This window comes from Nipponia nippon, unplaced genomic scaffold (assembly GCF_047370975.1).
Source record: "Nipponia nippon isolate SJK-2023a ecotype South Korea unplaced genomic scaffold, ASM4737097v1 scaffold_16, whole genome shotgun sequence".
In the NCBI taxonomy this organism is placed as follows: domain Eukaryota; kingdom Metazoa; phylum Chordata; class Aves; order Pelecaniformes; family Threskiornithidae; genus Nipponia; species Nipponia nippon.
In genome coordinates, this window is record NW_028262332.1 from 2475605 (window position 1) to 2502087 (window position 26483).

At 49.4% G+C, this 26483-nt stretch overlaps 1 protein-coding gene and 1 long non-coding RNA gene across 22 annotated transcripts in view; both read left to right on the plus strand.

Moving 5' to 3' along the window:
* Positions 1-2211, plus strand: part of EHMT1 (euchromatic histone lysine methyltransferase 1) — a 121575-nt gene extending 119364 nt beyond the window's left edge. For all 16 annotated transcript variants that reach the window (XM_087753177.1, XM_087753186.1, XM_087753180.1 and 13 more), the window contains 2 exons: positions 1122-1297; positions 1606-2211. In XM_087753177.1, the coding sequence (XP_087609303.1) occupies positions 1122-1297; positions 1606-1789 (360 nt within the window). In that variant the 3' untranslated portion in view covers positions 1790-2211. The remainder of the gene's footprint in view (positions 1-1121; positions 1298-1605) is intronic.
* A 6083-nt stretch (positions 2212-8294) lies between these two features.
* LOC148056206 (uncharacterized) lies at positions 8295-25940 on the plus strand. Of its 6 annotated transcripts, none has more exons than XR_015703749.1 (8): positions 8295-8364; positions 20828-20932; positions 21381-21496; positions 22253-22397; positions 22705-22910; positions 23992-24073; positions 24156-24316; positions 25515-25940. It is a non-coding gene; the product is annotated as an uncharacterized LOC148056206 (long non-coding RNA). The 6 variants fall into 6 exon arrangements; XR_015703751.1 differs by having other exon boundaries at positions 25619-25940; XR_015703752.1 differs by lacking the exon at positions 24156-24316 and having other exon boundaries at positions 25619-25940.
* The last annotated feature ends 543 nt before the right edge of the window (positions 25941-26483 follow it).

Consider the following 26483-nt stretch of genomic DNA (forward strand, 5'->3'; position numbering starts at 1 on the left):
ACTCTTAGGTTCCCAATACCCTCATAGCAAGGTGGGAAGCAGTTTGCTTTGGGCCTTGTCCTCCTCAGCAGCTTCACAGTGAGGATGCTGCCTGTGTTGGTCAAGGCAGCAGGCTCCTTTCTCTAGAAACACATCTTGACTTGCATGGTGGAGAGCTCAGATCTTTCCAGATGGTCACTAGATGTGGTAGTGGGTAACGTTGTCCTCACCAACCATGGCATTTCCGTGGATGAAAGTGAGGGGGTGATGGGAATTACTTCTAATTGAAATAAGAGCTGGTAACATTGCGTGTGATATGGGACCATGTGGGGTGACGCCGTCGCTCCAGTCGCTGGGACATCTTCCCTGGCCTCCTGCACCAGTCGGGCGGTGTGATCTGGCACAGCTCATCCATTAACGATTGCAAGGTGCTTGCCCAAAGGGGAGTTTGAGCACCGCTAATGGATCCTTTTGCTTTTGGCCTCTCTGCAACTGAAATTATCTTCTGTAATTAAAGTCTCTGCTTTGCACAGTCATTCTCTGCTGGAATAAAAGAGCCCTGAGGGGGGTTCTTTTATTTTCAAGGAAAACAATATATTACTGCTCTCTGGAAAGGGAATTTCTGTGTTCTCACTTTCACGTTTATCTGCAAAAACCTGCGTTTTCTTGAGGCTCTGGCTTTGTGTTTCCTAGCTGTCACGTTCAATTAGAGGACAGAACAGATGCCTTCTCCCCTGTCCAGTGGCTCTTACCCATAAGGTGTTCGTCTGCACCAAAGGTCGATCCCGCTGTGCCAGACTGGAGCTTTAGCAGAGCAGGGCTGGGGAGAACCGGTGTGCCAGCTGGTGTCAGGGGCATTTTAAAAGGTCTTTGGGCTTGTGGGGGCAGAGTGCCCCACAGAAAACTGGGTTGTCAGAGTACTGTTGAATATGCAAGTGTGTGTGTTTAGTCCTTTTAACCGCACAGTGGGCGTCCTGCCCTGGTGGTGGTTCTTCTTGAAGCCCTCCAGAGTTTTAGTGGAATGACCAATAGTTTGGTCATTTGGTTTTGTTTGTTTTGTTTTGTTTTGTTTTTTAAACAAGTAGCAGTAATAATAGTAAACCCAACCTCATCTAATGAAAGATGCAACCTGTCTCCTCTAGGATGGAGAGGTGTACTGCATAGATGCCCGTTTCTATGGCAACATCAGCCGCTTTATCAACCACCTCTGCGAGCCAAACCTCATCCCGGTGCGAGTCTTCATGTCGCATCAGGACCTCCGCTTTCCCAGGATCGCCTTCTTCAGCACGAGGCACATAGAAGCTGGAGAAGAAATCGGGTAGGTGCTGTGCCCGGGGCTGTCCTTCCCGCGGGAGCCACCGCCTCGCTCGGGGAAGGATGGAGCGCAGAGGGACAAAAGCTCTGCTGCTCCCGAGCTGGTTCGCTCCATCCCTTTGCTCCCTGGGCCGTGTCCACAGGGTCTCCTGGGGATCCTGCAACCGCGTTCCATCCCCTGAAGCTTTGCAAAAACCCAAATTGTGGCGGCACCAAAGATGGCTGACCCTGGCGTCCTGCGCCGCTGCACGGTCCCTTCTGCTCCTGCATGCTCTGCTTTGCAGTGACCCCGTCTCTGTCTCTCTCTTACAGCTTTGACTACGGAGACAGGTTCTGGGACATCAAAGGCAAATATTTCAGCTGTCAGTGCGGTTCACCCAAGTGCAAACACTCGAGCTCAGCGCTGGCCCAGCGGCAGGCGAGCACCTCGTCCCAGGACACGCAGGAAAACGGGCTCCCCGACACCAGCTCTGCCACGGCAGCCGGCCCCTTTTGAGGCTCCGCTCCCCAGAGACTGACTTGTTTTAACCCTATAGATTCACATACTGTCTGAATTTCCATTTACAGAGAAAAAGAAAAAAAAAAAAAAAACAAAGCCGCTCAAGGAAAGCCAAGGGTTTGTGACACTTAGGGCTGTGCCACCGACTGTTACTTGAGGAATAAGTAAAAGCAAATCCCGCCTCCATGATGTTGTTCTTCCCTCCCTGGTCCTGGAAAGCTGCTGGTTTTCACAGTTGCGTGTGGAGGGGTGGCTGTTGCGTTTTTTTTCCATGGGAGCTGTCCTGGCCTCCGTCTCTTAATGTGCTAAGTGTTGTCAGAGCCAAGGGAGAGCCGCCCGTCCTCCAACTATTGTTAATTGAATGGATCACTCATGCCAAGTCATCTCCAGTTCACTTGTAATAAACTTTGAATACTTGATGGGACTTTCTTTCTAAAAGCCGGGGGGAGCGGGGAGGGAGAGGGAGGTGCTGGCATTTGGGTTTGCTTGGCACAGCCCCAGGGCAGGTTCTGCTGGTTGGTTTTTGTTGGTTTGTTTGGTTTTTTGGTTGGGTTGTTTTTTTTTTTTTTTTTTTTAATCATGAATTTCTCCCACATCTCGCAGGACGTTGCGGTGGGGCCTTTCCCTAGGAGCTAGAGGGCGTTTCTAACAAATACCCTCCTTGTTACCAAATCCACAGGCTTTTTTCTCTTCTGCTGAGAAGAAACCCACAGTCCTTGTAACCCCCTTGGTCCCTGGCTCTCTCCCGAGCCGACCAGAGATGCTTCCCTTAAGGCCCCGCTCCATCCCGGGCTTTCTCCGTTACAAACCAGCTCTCGTCTGCGCCGCTTGGCCGTGTTACTGTCTCAGTGTTCGGTTCATCCGTGGAAGGATTTCCCTCGCCCCGTCGCAGTAGCCGTTTTAGAGAGGGAAGCTTGAAGGGGATTGTACAAGACACTAACTTCTTAAGAAAATCAGTTTTTCTTTTTTTTTAAAAATAAAGCGAATGATATATATATTATAGAGAACCTCGACTCGCGTCCGCCGGCTGGGGCGAACAGCAGACAGGACATGTTGCAGCGAGAAGATCCCAGATGCCACCAGCTCGTCTGTTCCCATCACTTTTCTCAACGCTGGGCACCTTCGATTAATTTTTAAGCCACACGCTATGAGGTTTCAATAAACTGATTTATTTTTTACCATTACCGAAACATTGGGGACTTAGCATTAAAAAGAAAAAAAAAAACCACACACAAAAAAAAAAAACCAACAACAAAAAGAAACCACAAAACAAAACGGTGCTGATTCTGGTGTGATTTTTGCTCACCACGTGAATATAAACTATCAATTGTATAAAAAGAACAAAGTGATTTTAGTATAAAAATGCAGGAAAAAAACACAAAACTTTTTTTAAATTGTTAGTATTGTAGTGTGAATAAATTTGCCATCACCTTTTGTGTGGTGGCTGGGCAGGTCATTATCTTAATTTTTTTTTTTTTGCATATATCTTTAAATACTGTAATTAGTGCAGTAACAGTTTTTTTTGTTCATCTCTTCTAGAACATTCATAATGCCGTCATGTTTATTATTATTATTTTTTTTTCTGTTAATGTTTTTGACAGTTTTAAAGGAGCAGTCTTTTGGCTCTGATCATTTTCTTGTTCTGTTTTCAATGAAATCAATAAAAAAAGAAAAAAAAAAAAAGTGCTTTAAAAGGAGTTTGGCCTTTTTGTCTGCGAGGCCGGGGGCGATGGCACCTCTCATCCTGGGCTTAGAAGGAAAATTAAGAAACTCCCCCCACACGCTTCCAAGCAAGGGAGAAGCAGCCTGACTGTTCGCTCTTTGTTCTGGGCGGGTTTGGGGTTGGTTTTTAAGTTTTGGAGCATCCCCCAGTCTTAAAGGCATGGTACTGGGGGGCCTGGACTCGCTGCGAGGCGGGCGGAGCTGGTACCCACCGCGGGCAGAGGCCCGTGATGCCTCCCCATCGCCTGCGCGGAGGCGATTAAAGAAAATTCATTAAAAAAGGCCAAGGAAAGGGGCGAGGGGGAGAATCTCCCACCCGCGAGCACTCCCCGGGACGTTCCCTGTCACGGGAGGAACAGCAAGGCTCTGCGGGTTTTTGGCTGGGCCAGCAGCTCCAGCCGGGGCAGGGGCTGGGTTTGGGGGCTGCTGCGGGGTGCAAGTCCCGGGGGAGCGGTGCCGGGGTCCCCCCGAGTCCCGGGGTGCCGGGTGGGGGCTGCCGCGGCTGCGTGACTAAGCACAGCCACCGCGCACCTTCGCCGGCAACCCGCCGCGTCGGGGAAAATAAGCAACTGAGTCACTGCCAGTCGATAGCTCATAAAAATATTCATAAATGGTAGGAAAAGCCCGGCCCGATGCCAGCCGGGGGCGGGAGGAGCGGGGAGCGCTTCGGCCATGGTCTTGCACGCTCACCCACCTCTTGTCCGCTTGGCAGGAGCCTTCGTTGCCTGCAGAGCCCCAGAGATGCCCTCATCATCCTCAGCCACAGGCTGGGCGGCTTGAAGGCCGTTGGTTGATAAAATATGCTGCCTTTGGGTTGGGTTGGGCTGGTTTTGTTTGATGAGAAATGATGGGTTGGCCACTGGAATTGCAACGGGTGCCGTTAGGAATAGCCAGAGCTGCCGGGGAAGGCGAGCAGGGCCCTTGAAGGCACCCACGTGCCCTTGCACATCGAGACCATTTAACTACAGGCTAATGCTAATTATAATAATACATTCCAATATTGTATAATTAAACATTATAATGAACATAATATGCTTTAATTGAAGGTGAGAAGTGGAAAACCCCCAGAGAACTCTAATCCCTGAACATAGCTTTCCCGAAATGGGTTATTTCCTGGGGTTGAGGGGGGAAACGCCCGTGTTTGCGGTGGCGCGTGGGGTCGCACGATGCTGGGCCTGGGTGCAGAGAGGATTTGCAGCCGGCGGAGATGGGTGGAGGTGGAACACTGCCGGCTTGCACGTAGTCACGCCCTTGGGTGATGCCATTGCTTTTCTGTGCAAATAACTGCAAATTAAATATACACATGTACTGCCCCACCACATTTCCACAGGCGAGGATGAGCGGAGAAGGGCTGTCTGTTTTAACAGGAATTCCCGCGAGGCCGGTGGGCCCCAGCTCGGCGGCTGCTCCAGGGACGGGGGAGGCGAAAGGCCCCTTGCTGCCCCGTGCTCCCCTGAAACAGCCGGCGTGGAGCCGGGGGCTCCGGGGTCAGGGTACGTGGGCGAAGCCACCTCGGCCGCTCTGCCGACCCCGCTCGACTGGGGGCAGCGGCTTGCTGAGATGCTTCATTTCAAAGGATGCAATGATTTCAATGTTAATATTTTGCCCCGAAGCAAAGCTGCTCTGTCACTAATGGATGGCTCCTTCTGCACCGCTGGTGCCAAGCCTTCGCGGTGCACACCTCGGGCTGCCTGAGGAGGTGTCTGTAGCTCTGATTTTGCTTTTGTTTGAGAGAGAGATTTCTTTTCTTTTAATGCAGCAGGAGCATCTGCTCCAGGCTTTGCTCTCGAGCAGCCGTAGTCACTTTGCTCGTGGCAGTTACCAGCACGGGAGGATTTCTTTTCCTTTTCAGCTGCCACCAAGTGAGACACGAGGCCTCGCAGCCGCCTGCGCAGGGATGGGAGCCTCCCCTTGGCTCCACTGAAGATGCAAAGAAACCTTCGATCATTCATTGGCCTTTTCCTGGGGATTTTGGCACTTGGCGTGCGATGCTTTGGGACATCCCTATGGTCACGCAGCCGTCCCAGGGAGCAGAACCGGGGCTGAATGCTGGATTTGGGTGCTGAGCTGAGGCCGGGTGCGGGGCTGAGCTGTGGGGGGATCTTGTGCATCCCACAGCATCCCATCCTCGCCCACGCAGCTGGGATGAGGGTAACAAGGCAAACCCCCTGATTTCACAGAGCTAGAGGAGATGCCGCTCTTCTTCCATGCGTGGGACATCCCTGCTCCCCTTCTTTTTCCCCCAGTGAAGGTTGCGGACCCCCAGGCCAAGGTGGAGGGGGTGTGTGGTGGGTCTGCACCGAGCTGGGTCCTGTGCACAGCGCTGGCTCTGTGGGACAGGGTGCCACGGCCCTTTTTGGGGTGCTGCAGTGCACTCACAGCTCAGGGCGCATGGGGGGGATGTGCTAATTCACTACTGGAGCAGGGCCGGGCAATTCAGGGTGCCTTGTTGGGGGCCCAGGCTGTGGTGCTGAGCTGGGGTCCTTTGTGCCCACCTCCATCCTGCACCCTGCTCTTGGTGGGCATCACCCCCCCCCCCCCCCATAGCTATAGGGGAGCATCGTACGGGGGCCGCTCACCTGCTCCGGGGCCAACGGATGAGACGTGGATGGATCAAATCCAGCCGCATGGGATCACGCAGCATTTCCCTGGGCAAACCCTCTGCGCACTGAGCAGGTCGTGGAGCCGGTGGGCTTGTGCTGGCTCGTCTCTCCGGGGGCTGCTGGACGCGGCGGGGTGTTAGACAGGCACCCAAAAGGCAGTGTCCGTCGTCCTGCAGCTGAACGGGCCCAGTGAAGCCACAAAACTACCCTGAAATACTGGAGCTGATCCGGCTTCTCCTCTTTATAGACTCCACCTCTCCCTTCATCCCGCAGCGCTGACCTCCCTCGCTGAGGAAATGTGAGTGAGGGCGATGGTTATCCTGGAACCCGGGAGCGGCAGCTAAGAGTTATAAAATCTCTACAAATGCACGATTTCACCCCACGTCTCATTCCTGAGCCTTTGCCAGAGCTGGAAGAAATATTAGTTTATCTCACTGATAGCACAGCATATTCCCTCGTCTGCCTAAAGAGCTCCCTTATCGCCCTTTTAATTTCCTTTCTGGTGCTACGGGGCAGGATGAAAAGCCACGGGCGCTGTCACTGTTGGCAGGGAAAGGCCTCGATGTCCTGGCTGCCAGCTCTGAGAGCCGCGCGTCAGCCTGAGGTTCAGGCTAAAATCTGCAGACGGGACGGAGCGATGAAGCAGGCGAGGGGAGAGGTGTTGATGCCGGGGGAAGGACGGGCTCAGCCCTCCCGTCCCTTCCCCAGACAATAGCACTAATGGAGTAAATGCCCAGAAAAAGCAAATATTACTTAACGCTGCCTGTCAGCAGAGGTGCGAAGCTGCTGTTTTAATTGGGAGGGGGAGGTTGAACAAGGTCAGCCTCACACTTGAGTTTTCCTGCTCGACTCTGCCTTTTGATTTCTGTTTAACTGGTGTGAGAGTCATTAAAGAGGACTCGGCACCTGATGGCTGCATTAAGCAACTGCTGGGGCTCCCACTTTGCTGGTGGTGCTGGGTGAAAGACACGGAGGGGGTGATGCCTTGCTGGATGCACCTGCGTGCTGTAGAAGGTGACGGCACCCATCAGCGCGGCTGGGGAACGGCAGCGCGGTGCCAAGAGAAACCAAAGCCCTGGCGCTGTGCCGAGCAGCACGTGGTGTGACCTGCTGCTCCTGTGCAGGATGGGGCCCTCCCCGCCGAGACCCGGCCCCAGCTACCAAGGGCTTTGTACCCGGCCTGGCGAGCCTCGCTTCTCCGAGAGCTCGGGCAGAGCCGAACCCTTGGGTTACCTCTGCTCTGACTGCAGCATCAAACGGAACCCAGCGACCCTTGGAGCAAGGAAATGCCCCCGTGCCTGGAAATGTTGTATTTATAATGAATAAATGCCCTCCAGCCCCTCTGGGGTGGGTGAGGAAGTGGAGGGAGGAAAACTCAGGCAATGAGAGAGCCCCGACCACGTTACACCCTGATCGGCACGGGCTCAGCACTAGCAAAGGTGGCCAAAACACTTTTGGGTTTGTTAAGCAGCTCTTCGCCATCCTTTCTCTTGGAGGCCTGAAGGGTTTGCACGTACCTAAGATGAACGCCCAGGCCCTTGCCCTTGCTCCTCCCTAGACCTGCTGGGATCAGGGGTTCGTGCCCCAGGGCTGCCAACGCTGTTATGAAGCCATCACAGCCTGATGTTTGGCTGGGATTAAACTCATCGTTACAGCGAACTTCCCCAGCTGACAAGATAGGAGCAGGGCATCAGCACAGTAAGCCAAGGCTTTGTTCAAATACTTGGAGCTCCGCTATCTAACAAGAATGACAAGAGATTACATTAGGAAAAGGGCTGGCTATTTTAAGAGGGATCCATTTGCCAACTTTCCTGGCTGCAGAAGTCTTTAACGCTGCTGCAGGAATAGAAAGCGTTGGACACGTATGGATCCTACGTTGACCGCTGAGGGTGGGTTTGCAAAAGGCATAAAACGCCTCTAAGCCCAGGCAGAGCCAAGCGCATTTTGGGCTGAGTTAATTTTAAGGAGGTGGCGGGGGAGCAGGGCAGGGACAGAGCTGTGGGGACACCAAAGGAACTACAGCTGCCTTTTGCATTTGGGATGTTTTTCCCTTCCCCAAGGAAAGGGTAAGCGTTACCAGCTGACCCTCGTTACAGGCAAATTAATGCCCATCCCAGCTGCTGCTGCCCTTCGGGGATGCTTTAAAGCCCCAGTGCTGGGGAGCTGTCTGCTGGTGCCTGCCCTGGGCTCTGCTGGTTGAGCATGGGGTTGGTGGGATGCTCTCTGACTAAATAAGCAGGAGTAGAGGTAAGATGAGGATTTGTGGTTTTGATAAGGTGGAAAATATAAAGATTTTTTGGGGCTAGAAGTCCTCTCTGCTGGGAGGGGGGGGTGCTTACTGCATCATGCTCGTGCCTTGAGAGCCAGGCAGGTGGGTGCCTGGGCCCGCTGTGCTGAGGGTGTAAAGCACCTGATTATCGATAGCTTCCCCTCTCCTCTGAAGGAGCCTCCATCTGTGTTTTCAGAGCAAGGCTGATTTAAATGGTGATGTATTTGTCTGTGATTTGTAATGAGCTTAAAAAAAAAAAATCAGCAGTCCTTGTTTGAAAAGCAGCACAACATGCAAGAAATCACTGAGGTTTTTCTTCCTTCTTTCAGAAAATGTAGTGGCAGTGAAATAGTGGTGATGGGTACATAATAAAAGCCTTCTGTGTGGCTCACTTGTACTAGATAAAGTATAAAGCCCCACTGATGCAGGGCTCAGGGTGGGCAGAAAATGCTCCACCTGAGCAACACCAATTAGTGCACTTGGCTTTGTCTTTGTTGTGTTCTGTAAATATAATTCTGAGCAGCAAATAAGCAGATAAGCTTTACCCAGATGTTGTAAGATGAATATCCTTTCTGCTGGGAGGAGAATTTCTCTCTAGTTGTGCAGCTGTTGGAGGAAAATAGCTGGAATAAATTGCTCAGGAATTTGTGAACAGCAAGCATGGCCTGCAACCTTAGCAAAATGACTGTGTAAATGAGTAAAAAAGGATTAGGGAGAATATTCTCATTTATATCATGAACATCCCTTCGACACAGACTTGGGTTGGAAGAAGTTCAGGAACTTCTGTGGCACAAAAGCGTTTTGTTTTGCTGATGATCGCCTGGGTTTTCCCGCCTGCTGCGGCAGGGAGCTCCTTTTCTGCCCACGGTGCAAATCCTCGGGAGCAGCCGCAGCTCTTCTGGGGAGAGCGGCTCGAGGGAGGTACCCGACGGGATGCTGGAGCTGTAGACCTCGGGGTGGAGAAAGAGCCGGAGTTGATGACTCTGGACAGATACTTGGTGCTCAGCGCAGCAGCCGGAGTGGGGAAGTGCCAAGCTGCTGGCTGTTGAATGGGAGGCAAAAAGGGGTCCAGGCAACTTTGTGCTGAAGCACTTTGTGCCCAAGGTATCCCTGCACTTAATCCGGGTATAAATCCTCTTCCTGAACTCCAATGTTGCTAAATTGCTCAGCTAGGAGACACGAATGCGCCCTGCTCTGCCCCAGGGCTGGCTGCGTTTGGTGGTGAATGAGCAATCCCCTGCCTTGCCTCTCACTCACCCCGTGGGAAGGCTTCGTACGTTTTAAGGAGTTTGCACATTTTAAGTAGCGGCATGGATCCTCCTACCCATCCCTCTGCACAGTGCATCTTCCCAGTCAGCTGGAAGATATCTCTTTGCCTCAGTTTCCCATCAGTAAAATGGGAATAACACTTCCCAGTGGATTTTGTGGTGCCTTGTGCTCCTGACTTGTCTACAGGCATTTGAAAACCTCACCCCCAGTCAGTAACAGCTAATGTGGGTGCTGCTGTGCCGGGCCCGGTGTGTGCCTGTGAGAGGAGACCCTCCCGCTCTCACATGAAGACAAATAGACTAGAAAGCCAGGGATTTGGGGCCAAACTTGCAAAGACATTGGGGGAGATAAAGTAAGAGTCTGGTATAATATTGGCTTTTAAGGCAACCAAGCTTTTTCTGTAAAACTAGCCTGGAAAACACACTCGACTGTTTGGGCGGATACAGATATTTTTAGTTAATTTTTTTTTTCTGTGAAAGTCCTATTGCAAACTTCATTAACCTATTGCAGAGAAAGGAAGAGAATACTGAAGGACCTGCAGACTTTCCATCCTTGTCTCTCTGTGCACTGTACCTGCTGGTGAAGGTGGTGGTAAACCCGCAGGCTGCGTGGGCTCTGAATGCAGTGGCGTGGCTGCTGAATGCCTGTTCCTCTGTGATCGTTAGCAGCTTCCCTTGCTGCTGTGCTGGGCACCTCCCAGGACACGGAGACCTCCCGGTACGGCTCTCCAGCTCTCCCGTAGCAGGAGACCCAGCAGCGTAGCGTCTGCTATTGCAGACAAGCAGCCTCCCCAGATACAGGGACCTTGGCTTTGGGGCGTGACACTTCAAAGGGCTTCTCTGTGCAGAGTTCTTCAGTTTTATGCAGACTGATGCATCTTGCTTTCTATGAGGGCTGTGTTTCTGTATGCCTGGAAGGTGACCATCCCTGTGCTGTCACTGGGAGCTGCCTGCTGGCATTGCAGCTCTGTTTCTTGGAAAAGCACTTGCCAGACCCTCTGCTGTTGCATGAAAGTGCTGCCTCCGCGTTTGCCCTGACTGTGTGGAAACCTCCCCTGTGGGTAAAAACGTATGTTGTTTCCAATGGTGCCTGGATCTCAAGGTCTAGTGGCCTATGCAAAATCAGTTTTTCTGGTTATTTGCAATGTCTCCATAATTCTTCATAAATTGCATGCAGAAAAGAGTCAGACAAGGGCTGTGTGGCTTGGTTAAGCCCAGATTTCTCAGGCCTTCCAGCATGGGAAGGAAGATGGAGCTGCGCAGGGCTATGAGCTGCCCGAGGGGAGCTCCTGGTGCTGAGCCTTCCTCATGGCTGTGCTGCCCGCGGGATCCTGCTGCCCCATGGACCCGGACCAAAGGCACCCGGCTTCTGCGGTGCCTGGCTCCTGCTGGTGCTGGGCAGGGGATGGGGATGCAAAAGGGGTCTCTGGGAGCTGCTCGCGCTGCGGAGGAGGCCATCGGCCAGACCTGAAATGTTACATTTCTCTAGAACAACAGTTTTGCTGCATATTGGATTCTGTTAAAGGAATTCAATTTAGAAAACATTATGCCAGGGAGAGGAGAAGGGCAAAACATTATGGCTAAATAATTTCAATTAACCATTCCAGACCTTTCTTGCTAATTCAGTTGAAGTAAGTGCTGCCTGGTCTACAGATCTGCAAATGCAGCTTCGGCGATGTCTACGATGACTTCTTCCAGCTGAGGGCTGGACCTAAGGACCTGCTGTTTTGATGTTATTGAACCTTATTTCTTGAAGCAAAACAGAGAAAGAAAAATGTGGACTGTGAAATAGAGCCCAGATACCTCTTATGCAGTCAGTCCTTGCTGCCACTTGGCACATATTGCGATTTTCAAGCTAATTCTTAAATCGGTGTAAACATCCAAGTACTGCCTAGAACTAGGCAAATTATCTAACTCAATTCTGCTTTGGAAAAAAACCCCAGATCCAAATGTGAAGCTTTACCAGAAGTCTTTAGTGATTAACCATGGTTTTGAAAGCTAGCAAGTATTCATGCTACAGAAAGTTAAATCCACTGTTCAGATTATTGACTGTTCTTCATTGACCTTTTAAGTAGTTGCCCTTGGTATTAAGAGACCAACGAGTGTCAGGCTGCTTTCTTTACCCAGCGGCACTTCAGGCCAGTTCCCAGGTTTGGATGACAGAAATATTTACTCATGGTTGTGAGTGCTAGAAGTTCCTGGGATTTCAGCTCAAAATCAAAGGGAGCTCAAATACATGGAGGCTGGGACGGGCAGTAAAGCCCTGACCAACCCGTCTGAGCTTTATCCTCACCATCTCTCTGCCAGCTCTAATTTCTGCAGGGAACATCTTCCCTGAGCTTCCCAGCCAACTCCCATCCCTGCAGTCCCCTTCTTTGATGTCATTAAAAAAAACAACAATGAAGAGTTGAAAATACTTTCTTTTTTCAAAATGTTTACATGCCTCCCCTGTTGACTTTGTCTAAATATGTCTTCCCTCCAGTTGTTTTCCTTTCTTGTGCGAAGTCTTAATTTAGATTATGAATTCTTTGGGTCAAAGACCACGTGGTCGTACAAGTTCATGTACTGTGCAGCTACTGATGCAAATAACCTCAGAGGCTGCGGTCAAAACTCTCAGATCTTTCAGTGCCTTTCTCTTCTAGCATCGTGGAAAGTGCTGTTTTTCTGCTTGCTCTCCTCAATCTATCATCTTTCTACTCTTCTGTTTTTCCATATTTTCTTTCTCTAACCTGGTATTTGTCTCGCTTCTCTCACTGGTGAGGCTTTCTCCCATATCTGCTTGTGTAGGGGGGGAAACAAAATAAAGCTTTGATTTTTCCTCTTAGCAGAAAAAGCAGTTCCCACACAGGGTGACCTGACCTTGTGCTGCTCAGGCTCTGCTGGGGCTCAGTGTTTAAGGACAAACTCTTGCTACTACTGTTTTAAGAGATGAGCATGTGGCATTAGCTCTAGGGATTTTGCTTTTCTGACCCCTCCAGCTCCCATCACCTACCCCATGCTAGATGTGTGAGGTTACCCAGAAGATGGGTTTCTTCATCGCTCTGCAGAGTTTTCTTTTTCTTTCAAAAGTAGCAGAGCTCTTGATGTTTGTGTATCTTAGCCCTGCTGGGGAGATGCAGGCCTGGAAGCTGTCAAGGAGGCTCTTTTATGAGCACTTTAAAGCAAAAAAAAAAAAAAAACAACTTGGTGCCTGAAGAGTAGATAGGCCTAATGAGGCTGTTTTATCTTTGCTATTTGTATGTATACAGGGTGGGGGTAAGGGGAATCCTACAGAGTGTAGCAAACACATGTAGGGCGAAGCAGTTAATAGGATGAAAATGAAATCAATACCCAGGACTTAATTAAGAAGCTGTTTTTATTCATGTCCCAGGAGAAAGGCCCCCCAGATCAGAGATGCCAAGCACTTGCCGGATTGCAGTCTTGCCCAGGCTGTGTCCTGCAGGCCACTGACAACCCAGCAGCCATGTTAAATGTTGTTTTCAGCTGTGTCCTCAGTAGACAGCAAGAGGAGAAGGCAAGGAGGGAAGAAACCAGGATGCAGTCTAATGGTCCTCCAGCTTTGGGAGCTGCTGCTCAGAGCTGCACGGATATTTGGGGTTAGTCTGTGCAACCCCTAAACTGCCGTATGTGGGTTTTGCAGGCTTTGTGCAGGCAGAGGATCACCTTCTGAGTGAGGAGAGGGTTTACAGGGCTCCAGGGTGGGATGAGGAGGAAACACCAAGAGCGTGTAACGCTTCTCTTGGAAAGTATTGAGCTCTTTTGCTTTTGTGCCACTTGCAAAGCAAAATAAGCTTGATGTGCTTATTTCTCAGTGAAGTGAAAAATGCAGCTGTTCCCAAGAACTAATCCTTTATTAAACTGTCTGAAATAGGAACAGTAAAGACCTCAATAAAGAGAAACAGTGCACTGGGCTGCTCAGTTATTGTGTGTTATTGGTTGTTTGCTTTAGTCCTAAAACATCCAATTTCTGATTAAAATATTGAATTTTTGTCTTGGTTTCGTGTATAAATGAACGAAGCACTTGGAAAGGTTGGAAAATGGATGGATGAAGACCATGCCTGGCAGTGTGAGTGTGGTGCTGGACCTGGTGCCTGCAGGCTGACTTGGCAGGGGAGACTGATAGAGCCTGGAATAAACTGAAGAGCAGAGCTGTACGCAGCTACCCTGCGGCCTGTTCCTCCATCCTGGCAGGGAGGCAAGACCTCAAAGTGGGCAAAATAGCTGTGCTCCTTTCAGATTGTTTCTTCCCAGATAGTGTAAATCAGTAGCAGCAAGGCTTGCTGATTTATACGTGGTTTGTTTTGCTTGTAACTTTTCCCTGTTTGTGCCCTCTGCTGCTGTTAGCATCTGAGCAGAAAGCCAGGCTTTTATTAACATGCCTCCAGGCCCTCCTTGCTTTTGAGAACCACCTTTCCTACAAGGTGTACTGTTCCTCTGCATGTTTTTTGGATGGAAGCATCAAACTGTGATTATGGCTACTTGCTCAACTGATGTCATCCACTCTTCCACCACAGAAATGGCCAGTGGACCTGTCTCTGCTGTGTCCAGGAGGGTGGTTCAATGGGGCTCATCTGGGCTGTGGTCCCCTCCAACCCTGCTGCCCATGATGGCTAGGGGGCTATTTAGAGCAGGTAGTGGTCCTGGCAGCTGTGTGGGCAGAAGGATGTATTGTTCCCCTTTGTTCTGTCTTAGCTCAGGCCACAAAAAAAAGCGGTGACCTTGTCAGAGATGCCTTGAAGCCACTGCCACAACCTTGCTGCCCATACAGGAGGTACTATCAACCTTGCTCAGATCAAATACTCAATGAATCAAGTTCTGCTCCCGCAGTAGCTCCTGTTGCTCTTAATTCTGTCCTTATGTTCAAAAGTGTGAAGAACTCGGTCTACTGCACACCAACCACTTCTGGCCATTGACTGACTCCTGGTCCTGGTGGTCTTGGCTTTCAGCCCTCATTGGGCTGCTCTGCAGCTTCAAGCAAATGGCCCCATGGGGATGCAGGGTGGCAGCAGTGCTAGGAGCTGAGCTGACCACCCAGCTCACCGGCATTAATGCACATTTCTGTTCTACCCAAGTGATAATCCCTCTAATTTTCATGTTCCAGGAGATGATGTCAAGCAGATACTGAATGCCCCATTCACTGGCAGAGGAATATGTCCCTCCCCTGAATGCTTGCAAGCTGTAATTACTATGTTTAACTTGTAGAGATGCCAGTATTTAAAACGCTGGCTGTACATTTGTATTTTGCCAAGGAGTAACTTGAATAGTGAACACCATTATTTGACAGGAACATGGGGACTTGCCTCTTCCCTGGGAGGGTGGGGGGAGAGGCCATTCCGCCGCTGTGCTCATGGAAGAAAACTGACCTGGGGAGAAGAGCAGTCCAGGTTGCATCTAAAGGTCCCAGATTAGTTAACTGAAGAAGCATTTGATCTGATGATCACACAGCCTTCTTAGATGTTAAAGAAAACATCAAACAGCTGAACATGAAAGGCAGACTGCTCATGCTGGATGGCCTTGCCTCCACCCAGCCTGCTTTACTCAGCTGGGTGTTGAGTACCAGTTGTCCCTGAGTTTTGTGGTTTTCTTTCTCCGTGAAATGTCCAAGTCCTGCAGCAGATTGAGATGGGGTAACTTCCAAGGAAAGAGAGACTGTGGGGTTTAGAAATTTTTTTGGTTCAGATCATGAAAGATTTTGTTATTTTAAGACCATAGGCAATTCCTCTGATCCCAGAAAACCAAGTAATGGCACAGGAGTGTTTTCTCACTAGGCATAATGCAACCATGGGCTTGAATACCGTTTTTAAAAATACACGTGACCTCCCTTTGGATTCCTGCAGGTTTTCTTAATGACATTAGTTTTTGTCTTGCAAACAACTTCAACAGCAGTCAGGAAAAAAGACTTGGAGCTCCACATTAGCCTAACTGGTGAGCTCCTGGGGAAGGAAGCAACCAGCGGCACTTGAGGGGCTGTAGTCACCTCTGGGTTCTGTGTTGTGTGTTTGGTGATGGGACATCACCTTCTGGACTGCCCCAGCCTGCAAATAGCAGATATGGTCCCCATGCAATTTGGATGGTGCTCATCACTGTGTCTTTGGTGTCACTGTCACCTTGGGAGCTACACCACCACCAGCAGGCATGGCCTGCCATGCTTTCAGTTGCTGTTAGAGATGAAAATCATGTTGCAGTAAGTTAAGTGCTGCCTTCACCAGGAATTGGGTGCCTGTTGCTGAGGTGCTTGTGAGAATCCCACTGGGCTAAAACACTTTTTGAAACTTTGCCTTAAAGTAATTATTAAAAATGGAAATGCTTTAGAGATGTTTACAGTGTGCTTGTTTTCCAGAAGCTGGCAATAGGTTTAGTGTTTGTGAAGAGCTGCCAGATACCTTCAAGGCCCTTCTGACCATTGGACTCTACTTGTTGCCAAAACTCAGACAATAAAATGAGCTTCCTGGTCTTAATTCTGCTTTGCTTTGTTTTATTATTTTTAACCCCTATTCTTGCCACTTCTTGCAATGTGAAATTGTTAGCTGCAGTTTCTTCCTTTAATTTCCCACTTTCTGGCATGGCTGGGCCTCTTCTGCAGCACTAAGCACTGAAAAGCTTGCTCAGCTTTGCTACGTTTAGGCAGTTTCTCTCGTTTATGGGTCAGCCTGTGCAGTTCAGGCACACGCAGCTGTATACAGCGAGGGTTTGAAGTACGAACTCTTCAGCCATCTGACTTTCTTGCGATGAATGTTTGGTTGTGGCATGTGCTCTGTTTGCTGATTAAAATTATTTTCTCAGTAATAGAAGCTCTCAGTATCTCCTCTAATGTGAGGAGGAATAATTAAGTCCTCTCAGTAATGCAAATAAATAATGCCTTTGGAGAGTCCTGAGTGCATCATAAATCATCAGAGCTGTGCTCCTGAGATGCCACCTCCTTGTGTCCTGATGCTGAATGATTACAGCAGGGTTTTATCATGCGTTGTATACGGATCACCTGCTGGCCCCTGATGCCACCTGTAATGTCACTGCCTGAAGAGTGACGCTATGGTGTCCCCAATGCCTGGTTGTGACCTGTTATTGTTCTATGTAATCCTTTTGTAACAGGACTGAAGCATTTCGGGATTTTTGACTGTCTCCTCCAAAGAGCCCCATCACGGAGAGAAACACTGCCATCCCTCCATCTGTACTGAGATAGAAGCGTACAAGACCTGGCCTGACAGAATCCAGTGCTATGCTATAAATATATATATACACACATGCATTTATAATTATATATGTACGTTTTTTAATACATATATCCATGTAGATAACATTTGATTTTTTGTTTGTTTGTTTTGTTGCTGTTAGAGCTTTGGGGGCCCTTACTGAGCATCTGGGCACCTACCAGGTATAAGGGAAGAGAAGTGCCTAAGAAGGGGATTCCCAAAGGGCAACTGGGGGCAATATCATGGAGAAAGGTGCAACTTTTCCACTAACTGCCCAAAAGACATAGCTGTTGGGTTCTCAACAGTTTTCCATCATGCTCATTCCTCTAGTCGTAGCCTGCGTGCTTCCTCCTTGAGGTTGGTCGTCTTAGAAGACTTTCTGGGTCGGAGGAGGTGGTGGTGCCTCTGTGACACAGTACCCCAGTGATGAGAGCATTGGGAGCTCCTATCAGGGTTCATCCCATTGCAAGGGAGGTGCCTGATCCATGATGCTTGCTCGTTGTAAGTGTGAGCATGTGGCTTATTGACTTGGCATTGCAAAGGCTTGGATAATTTCAGGCATGACCAGAGGTGGGTGTTTAGAGACATAGGAAAATTTTCTGGTAGAAACTTGGAGCCTTAAAGACTTGAGGTGCCCCCAAGGTTAGGGAGCAGCTGGGCAGGGGTGTTGCAGCTTTGGGTGGAGATGCTCACCTCTGCAACAGCAAGGAGCAGAGCAGGTATCCCCGAGTAAGTGGCTTCACCCATGTGCATTTCTGAGAGCTGCTCTAAAAAGAGCTAGATTCTTTCCTTAAAAATTTTAGAAATGTCTCATTTGGCACATGATGTCCCAATTACCTACAGCAGGTTACAGTTCTGGAAGCCAGCACGTGGATGAAAATCCTCCCTTCGTCCCTGCGAGTGACTGAATGGACCTACCATGGGGCAAAGTCTCTCCTCTCCTCTTTTGAGAGGAAACCTCTCTCATGCAGAGCAGGGGTAATGTTGCTTTGGGAGGCTCGGCTGTAAGCTTTTCTGAATGAATGCTAGCAGCTTTCCTCTGCTGAGACAGACCGGCTGGTTTAGTCTGGCCCGTTTATGGAGTCTGGCATATGAGCATGGAAAGGAGCTGCAGGAGTGGCTCTGTGCTACGGGAGCATCTGCCTGGCGTGCAGACCAGCTTCTTGCGTTGCCTGACCCCCGGGAAGGAGAAGGGTGTCCCAGGTTGTGGGGGGGAAGCTGGACCCCTTTGCAGGGATGAGAGCCCTGGCAGGGCTCTGGCTTCCCTGAGATCAACATCAAAGGAGGAAGAGCTCGTGGTGGGCAGTGGATGCTCTGCTCCTGCCCACTCCCAGAGCTTGTAGGAATCATCAAGGAGTGGCCAAGTGTCTGTATAAATATCTGAAGAAGCCTCGTGTACCTGTGCTGAGGATGGAGAAGCTGTGTAGCATGGCACTGGCAGCTGCCTAAAATCCAGTGCCAGCTCTGAGGCTGTGTCTTGGGCTCCCGATGGAGCCATAAGCTGAGCTGTCTGCAGAGATGCTCCTGATGCACGGATGCTGATGCTGATGTCCCCAGGCTGGCCAGGTGGTTGTAAACCTCCCTCAGCAATTTCCCTGGCAAATCATTAGTGTTTAAAAAGTATTGTGTAAGCCAGGAACCTGCTTAATTTGTAAGGCCACCCTGCTGAGTGCTAGGGGTTATGCTGGCTCATGAGGACAGGGAGATCCAAAGGCAGAGGTGACAAACAGGGCGATACCTGACTGCAGAGGTGTGGGAAGCCCTCCCCTGCCCGTGGGTGCAGGTCGGTGGTACCCACAGCCCTGTCTGGGACGCGGTGCGGGGTGAGAGGAGTTTCAGTTCTGTCCGTGCTGGAACAGAGGGCGCTGGAGCCCGATAAAAATCCCGAAGCTGCAGCAAGCGGCTGCCAGATCCCCCAGCTCCCACTGCCACCTGTGCAAAGGCCGAGCGACCCCGTGGGGAGGGGAACTCACGCTGTGCTGGTTTAGCCACCGCTGTCCTATGGCTGTAGGGTGGCTTCTGTGCGATTAATCTGCTTGTTGAGATTTGTGACTGTGATGGGGAATTTCCCCCTTGCAAAGGCTGGCTGTCACGGGTGATATCTGTCTTGGCAGCGTGGGGCTGGGCAGGGGAAGAAGCTGAGGCTGTAGGCGAATGGTTTTCCTCCAATGCAGCTTACCACCTTCTTCCCAGCAGCTCTGGGCAGTCTGAGGAGGCCATACCCTCACTGGGGTTTCTGTCCCTTGGCCACCAGCCCAGGTGCAGCGTGTGCTCCTGTCCCTCCATGGCGGTCTTTGCTCCATAGAGTTTCCAGCCTCCCTTCCTTGGCATCCTGAATTAGCTCCAAGCAGCTGGTACTTCTTGCCAAAGGGAGAAGCACCTTCAAATGCTGATGATCGCCTGCTTCTGTATTTGGGATTGACACTAGTTTGCATCCTCTTAACCCCTCTATGCTGGCTCTATTACCTGAAGAAAATTTTCAGATTTCTTATTTACCTCTTTAGTGCAGTAATCTTGGTCCAATGACTGTTTTTTGTTTGTTTGTGTGTGTTTTTGTTTTTTCCCCTGTCCTGTGACCCTGGGGGTTGATTTTCAGGCTTTACCCTGTTTCTGTTTGGCTGCACGCTGTCTCCCCCGTCATCTTCATGGGGGCCCTGGCTCCTTCATGCTCTCGCATCTGCAGCAAGAGGAAACGTGGCCCCTGCATATTCCTTGGGCTGCTGCTGCTCCTGGCAAGGACATGGCACTGCCAGGGATGTGTCTTCCCAGGTGTCCCTCTGCTACCGCAGTCTGTGGGCATCAACCCTGGGGCTGCAGCTGCCGGAGATGGGGGCTTGGAGGCTGTAGGCTTGTGGCAAGGAGGAAGCATAGCCCTGTTAGCTCAGCATTTCTCAAGCCAAAGGTGTAGCAGCTCTCTCCTTCCCATTTACAAGGAGCAAGTCCTTGTGGGTTGTGCGCTGTCCCCTGTCTGGAGGTGTGATGGGTCTCCTGGGCAATGAGCTAATGTCCTGAGTGGTTCCGCTGGCTCGTAACCCAAATGTTCTCCCAGCAGTGAGAGAGAGCAGCCCCCCACTTCATTTAATGTTTGTGCAATGGGAATAAGTGATGTGCTTAAAGGATTAACTCCTCCTTTCCCTTAGCTTCTCTTCACTTTACCACGTAAACCAACAGAGAGAATACGATAGAGTTTGCTGTATCATGTGTGTGACCACAAGAGATTAATTAAACAGCAAGCCCTAATTACTGAGGCTAAGGCTGACCGACTTACTGTGCCTTGTAAAATAACAGAATACTTAATTTACACTACAATGTGGACATAACTTTCGCCGTTAGCTGAATAAACAACGAGCACCCAAGCTAAACAGATTGGTTGCCTAATAGGTGTACCATTATAAATGGAGCTATCTCCTGGTGCAGGCGTTTGGCTGCCCTCTGCCTCACTCAGGCTGGCCAACAGATACGAAAGAGCGTTTTTTTGTAAAGGGGAGCTGCTTTATAATGCACCAACCTGCCTTAAGCCTGGGGGATTCCTTGCCTGTCAATATTATTCAGCTTTCAGGCCACTTATCAAAGTTGTCGTCATTTGCATTTCACTGCAGGTTAGAAAAAAAATGGGGAAGATATTGAAAGGCGTAAAAGAAAACAAAACCCCAACTCCCAGTGCAAGGCAGTGGAAGTAGGGCATCTAGCTCCTATTTCTGCCTTTCAATATCTTCCTTAATAACAATAATACGTTCTGAGAAGTGAAAGTTAATCTGTAGCTCCAGAGCTTTTTATTGTATTTCTCCCTTTCTGTGTGCATTAACCTTTCAGATCGTAGAAGGCTGTGGAGTGTGCATTGCTTTTTTAAATTCCTATTATTCTTGTTTGCTGCATGGTTCCTGATCTGGTCCTAGACAGAGTAACAGCGCATCCACCCATTAACTGTAGCTCACTGAGCACTTCATCAGACCTTCAGTCTGTCTCTTAAATTTATGTATTAGGTGGATTGGAGGTCCCAAGTGGGTTTGAAGCTTCGCTGAGCTGAGCACTCTGCAGAGGAAAGAGCATCCCAGGATCACGGAGGTAATAACTGAAACAGGGAAAAGGTAAGCAAAGGACGTCTTGATGCCTGTTTCAGGATGGGGAAAATATAGTGATTTAAAGGCCTTAGGTGTGTCCATGTGCCCAGGATCGTTGAGAGTGCTCGTGGCAAAGCCTTGGTGGACCCAATGTCTCCCAGCTCTGGTTCAGCACTTTGCCGGCAAACAATAGCACTCACTGCATGTTGGCCAAAATAACCCCTGCCAGTGCAGGGTTTTGTGATGGGGAGAAGTTACCACTGCACTGGCTTTGCTTCAGCCTGCGTATTTGATGTGTGGCTGCAATCTCATTGAGTCAAAATGAGTTAAATGGCCAATTTTTAAGACAGCTCTATCCACCTTTCCATGTGTGTTATCTCTTTTATTTTGTGCCATGTGACCTGAAGACCCCACGTAGGAAACTGATCCTTGTTTTCTATCTTCTGACCACACATCAACCTATTCCTTTTCCTAGGTTAAAAGGACCAAAGCTATCACCTTGAAACTGGGATGTGCTGGTGAAAGGATTCAAAGATACTCTGAGGGACACTTCCCTGTAACAGTGTTCTGCACGAGGACGTGATGTGTAAGGTGAGCGCCACTAACCTGGTTCTAGCTTTGCCAGGATTTCCTAAGTCTGTATTGAAGGATGAAGGTGAACTCTCACTTATTGCAACTGCAGCACTTCAGTTCAGATAATGTCATTACTTCCATATTGCTTCTTTGCTCCATAGTGATGCCTTCTGGGAGATAAGCTTGCCCAGAGAGATGTTTCCAGCTGTTCCACAGCAAAGGCTCTTTTTTAGTACATGAAGTACTGTAGAGGTTATCTGTTGCCCCTACATTCCCTCCCTCAGACACATTGCATACACAAGTGCCTAATTACTGATGTTGCACGCACAAGTGCCAAATTTTTGCAGATGTTAGGTGCAGAAACACCCATGGAAGACACAGATGTACAGAAAGCAAATCATCGCCTTCTGTAGTTTTAGAATATGAACTTTCACAGCAACAGCCATCCTGCAACTGAGGAAGAAGGCGGCTTTGCAGTGTGTTGCTTTCCTTGTGTACTATTGTTCTTCAGTCCCCAAGTTCTCCAAAACCTTAGATGCCCTTGGGAATCTGGGCCCTCCTACACTTTGTCATTGGGCATCTCAGCCCCAAACTTGGCAGCTGTAAACATGGAGCCACTTTCCTGTATGTTCATTTCTCTGTATTTTCTCTCTTTATGCCTGAATAGCTTCTCTTGCCCATCACTGAGAAGATGACAAGCTCTTGGTCCTTGATCAATCTGTATTCATTAATAATGCTGAAAATAATCCAGGCAATGTGTGATTCCTTTTGCAGTGTGATTTGACATGCACCTGACGTGCTGGGAGCTTTGCATAATATAGAGCAGACGTCTGCGGGGGACAAGTACAGACGCTGCTGGGTTTATGTGGAAAGGAACCTGGAAGTGGGCTGTCTTCAACTTGCATTAACCTTTGGGCAAGTAACTGATGAAATTCCCAAACTTCTGGCTTTCCTTTGCCAACCCATCTAGCTCCTGATGTGGACCAGTTGAGTCCTGGTGCTCTATCAGTTCTTACGATGCTTCTCACTCTTGGATTTCAAGAGTGATGCTCAGGTAGAGCTGAGCCTATACATTACTGTAGTTTGTCTAAAGTCAGATTTGAAAAGATGTTTTGACATGTAGATGTTGAGAAGCATCTAGGCAGATTTTCAGAAGAGCCTAAGCAGAGGACAGATCTGAATCTTAAGGAGGATTAGATGTCTAATCATTTTTGTACCACAGACAGGTATGTACTGAAAGACCGGCTAAGGCTCACCAAATCCCCCTCTCTGGTGATCAAGTCCTCTGTTGAATTGAGGTCCAAAGCAATGGAAGAGAAGGTGTGAACTTGTTGCCTTTCCCTGCTGGCTGGTCAGTCTTGGAGATGAATGGTGTAGAAATGATCTTAGAAATGCCAAGGAGAATAAAAATATGAAGCCTGATATAAAAATAGTTAGTACTTTTTATCCATCATTTTATCACAGTTCCCCTGCCATGAGCACTGGGTGTGTGCAAGCAGGTTGCTTCTTCACAGAGCAAATGCTGTTACGGTGTTGCTGGGGCTCGGATGTGGTGCAGTGACACTGTCAGTAGGACACTGGGCACCAGAGAGAAGGTTTCTTGTCTGTCTTCAACACGTGGACAGCCTTGCTTCGCTGTGTCTTGTGATTTCACAGTTAGCTGTTGCTGTGAATTTTCTAGTGTGTTGTTACTCAGACTTTGGTCCTGCTTGCTGAAGTACTTTCTGAGCTGACCGCCTGGTTATTCGGCTACCTGGGACATGAGGCAAAGAAGCCAGCAGACTTAATTCAGCTGACTTCTTCCACAGGCAAGGAAGAGCTTCTGGGTTTCATGTCATGGTCCATCTACAAAGGAATTAAATTCAAGAGAAACAGAATGAGTGCAACTGCTCTTGGTCTCCTGGGGTTCACTCAAGGTGGAGAGGTGATGTGGAGAAGGTGCTCAATTGGGACTTACTGTCCGTGATTTCCCTCCCTGACCTGCTGTGTGGCTGTAAGCACTGTGCCTCAGTTTCCCTTTCCTTCATTTTGACTGTTCAGACTAAGCTCTTGTAAATAATAAGCTTGATCTCCTGGGCTGGAAGAGCTGTGTGGTGCTGTGGACTTGGGATGGTGCTAGCTTGGAGGTTTGTGCACCCCTTCGTGCAGAGACGAAATTGCTGTGCCAGCCACATACAGCACAGGGGCTTTGCCATCAATACTCCCAGCCCAACCGATGAGCTCTCAGGGGCAGGGTCTCTCTTACTCCGCATTTGTACAGCAGCTGAGGGTAGTTGGCCCCAGTGGTTTAGGACACCGTTTGTATTACGATTGTGACACATGCATAAGAGGAGCTGTATCTTCATGAGGCCTCTCTTTCCCTTTGTTCACTCTTTTATCCTTTTATTCTTGATAAAAAGTAACAGAGCACCTTTCTTGCTGCCATCCCCTTGCTGTCTTTTGCATAATGCCATTCTGCATTGTCTGGCAGGTTCGAGCATAATCTTTAACAATTTTTTCTACCTGCATCACAGCAGGGTTTTCCTCTAGCACAGCTGGTGCAAAATGCGTGCACGTGAATGAGGAGAGGAGAAATCGCTGGCCAGGAACGCCTCGGTAAGCTGCTTTTCTTGGCCTGGAGCTGTGGACCTTCCTGTGGGCTGATGTGCAGTCTCTGTTGTTTGTTTATTTTTTAAAGGAAATATGTTCTTGGGAGCTGTGCTGTTTGGCAATAGCCTGGGTCCAGAGCTTCAAGATGTATGGGATTGAAATGCCTGCTCTGTTCCTCCGTCTGAGGATTCTGAGAGCAAATAACAGCCTACCTACAGTCCTCCGCCCCCGAGCTCACCTGGACGCAAGGTGTGCCAGGAAAGCTTCCCCTTCCCTCTGAGCCACTCAGGGAGTAGGCCAGGACTCAGGGGGGTCAGAGCATGGTGGGAGTCCCTTCCGCTCAGAGGAGGAAATCTCTTACTTTGCTGCTGTTTCTGCAAATGTGTCCCCCCCTCAGTGGGGGATGACAGCCAAGGAGATGTTGGGATTGTGTCCCTAAATTTTAGCCACCTCATATAAGACACTTGTGCTCATTTCTCTGGAGCACACCAAGCGGGAAGTCCACTTCTTTGTTGTTCAACCAGAAACCCCCCCCAGAGATTAATCCAGTCTGTCCCAGGAGTCCCCGTGAGCTGCTTTGCCAGGGCAAATAAACAGTGCCACTGGTGCTCGCCACGATCCAAGTGTCCTAGTCATCTGACGTGCTATATTGTACCATTTTTCTCTGCTCTGTCTCAGCAAGGCAAGCTTCACCTTTCCAGATGGAAGTGCTGCTCCATTAAGCCCAGTCACCCGCCTCAGCCTTGGTGCTTGGGATGGAGGTGAAAGTCCAGGGAAACGCCAGGTTGCCTGGCAAAGCGGCTCGGGGAGGAGGAAGGCTCCTTGCTGAAGCCAAGGCAGCCAGTGCTGGAGAGCAGTGCAATTTGCTCACCTGTCTTTGGGGCTTATGAGGAGGAGTTACTCATGACTGAATCCATTTTTAGAATTTGCCATGAAATGCCCTTTGCCCTCCTGTAGTGGTAGATTATAGACGTCTGACCTGTTTCAGTGCTCTAAATTTTTTGCTTTCTCTTAACTCCCCTGCTCTTTTCATAATCTTAAAAAGCCCAACTAAATCCTGATGCTTCCCCTCTCAAAGCTAAATAATCCTTGCAATTGCAGTCTCTTTCTCGTCTTTAAGGCTTTCAATGCTTAAGATCTGTATGATCTTCCCTATGGTGGTGGTGGGGGGGAAGCCCTGAGCACGCAGATTTGAGAAAAGGGCAAACTAGTTTAATAGAACATCCCCACAACATGCTCACATCATTTTCTTGCCGTCTCAAACACCCCCACCACCCCTCTGCTGACTTCACTGCAGTGCCGTGGTGGGGAGTTTGTTCCTGGGAGAGGCAGGGTGGGCTGGTGGCTCTGGGAGGAGAGAAGAGGATGCGGGGCTCAGAGCTTTACCCGATTCTCAATACCACCTGATGCAAAAGACAGCATTATTTTTTTTTTTTTTACTTTTCAGAGCTGTTGTTCATCCATCCCCCTCATCTTGTAAGCATGGGAGGATGCAGACATGAAGATTTGTGGAAACCAATGTGTTTTTTCTTTTTTTCTTTTTTTCCCCAGATGCTGATTTCTATCAGAAGAGGTGGGGGGATTATTGAAAATGGCATTTCCCCTTCTAGTGGCTACTGATAAAGAGTCAGTTTTTTCCACTGAAAAACATAAGACCACAGAATATATTAGATTTAGTGACCAGAAGCAGAGAAGTGAAAAATTTAGACAACTAAATAAATCAGCTGGGGGAAACCTGATTTTCAGAGGAAAAGATAAATTCATTATAGAAAAAAAAAAATGCAGTGAGAATGAAAATGTTTTTAGGGGAAACTTTAAAGAGAAAAGAGTGGTCTCCTGCCCTGTTCAGCCCATGAGTTGTGAGCTCCCTGCACCCTCCTTCTCCCTCCATAAAATAAAGAAACTTTCCCTGATGACCCAGTTGTGTGGATCAGCTCAGCAGTGCTCCGGGGTGAAGACTCAGGAGGGAACGCTCATTTTAATCTCTGCCTGGGGGCTGTTTGAGGGTAACGGGGATCCTGAGCCACCGGGAGCGGGAGCAACCTGGTGGCAGGCAAAGCGCGAGGCCTCATTTCCCAAAGACTTCAGCTTCCTTTTCCAGGCAAAGTTTTTCCCAAAGACTCCAGCATTCCTTTTAATCTGCAAATTATCCAAAACTGGGGTTGAGGTCCTCTTTTATTGCATTCTCAGCATGCGCATGGGAACCGACTACAGACTGGAGCTGCTTCTTGCTGACCTGGTCCCCAGGGACTGCAGAAAGGGGGTGGCTGTGGCCGTGTCGGGGTGGTTGGTGGCTGTTGCTGTGTCTGACCCTCAAGGCAGCAGGATGAGATGCACCTTCCTCCCTTGCTGCTTCCCTCTATGGCTCCTTGAGTTAGTGCTGCTCCTGGCTCGCCTCGGCAGCCAGGGCTGCCTC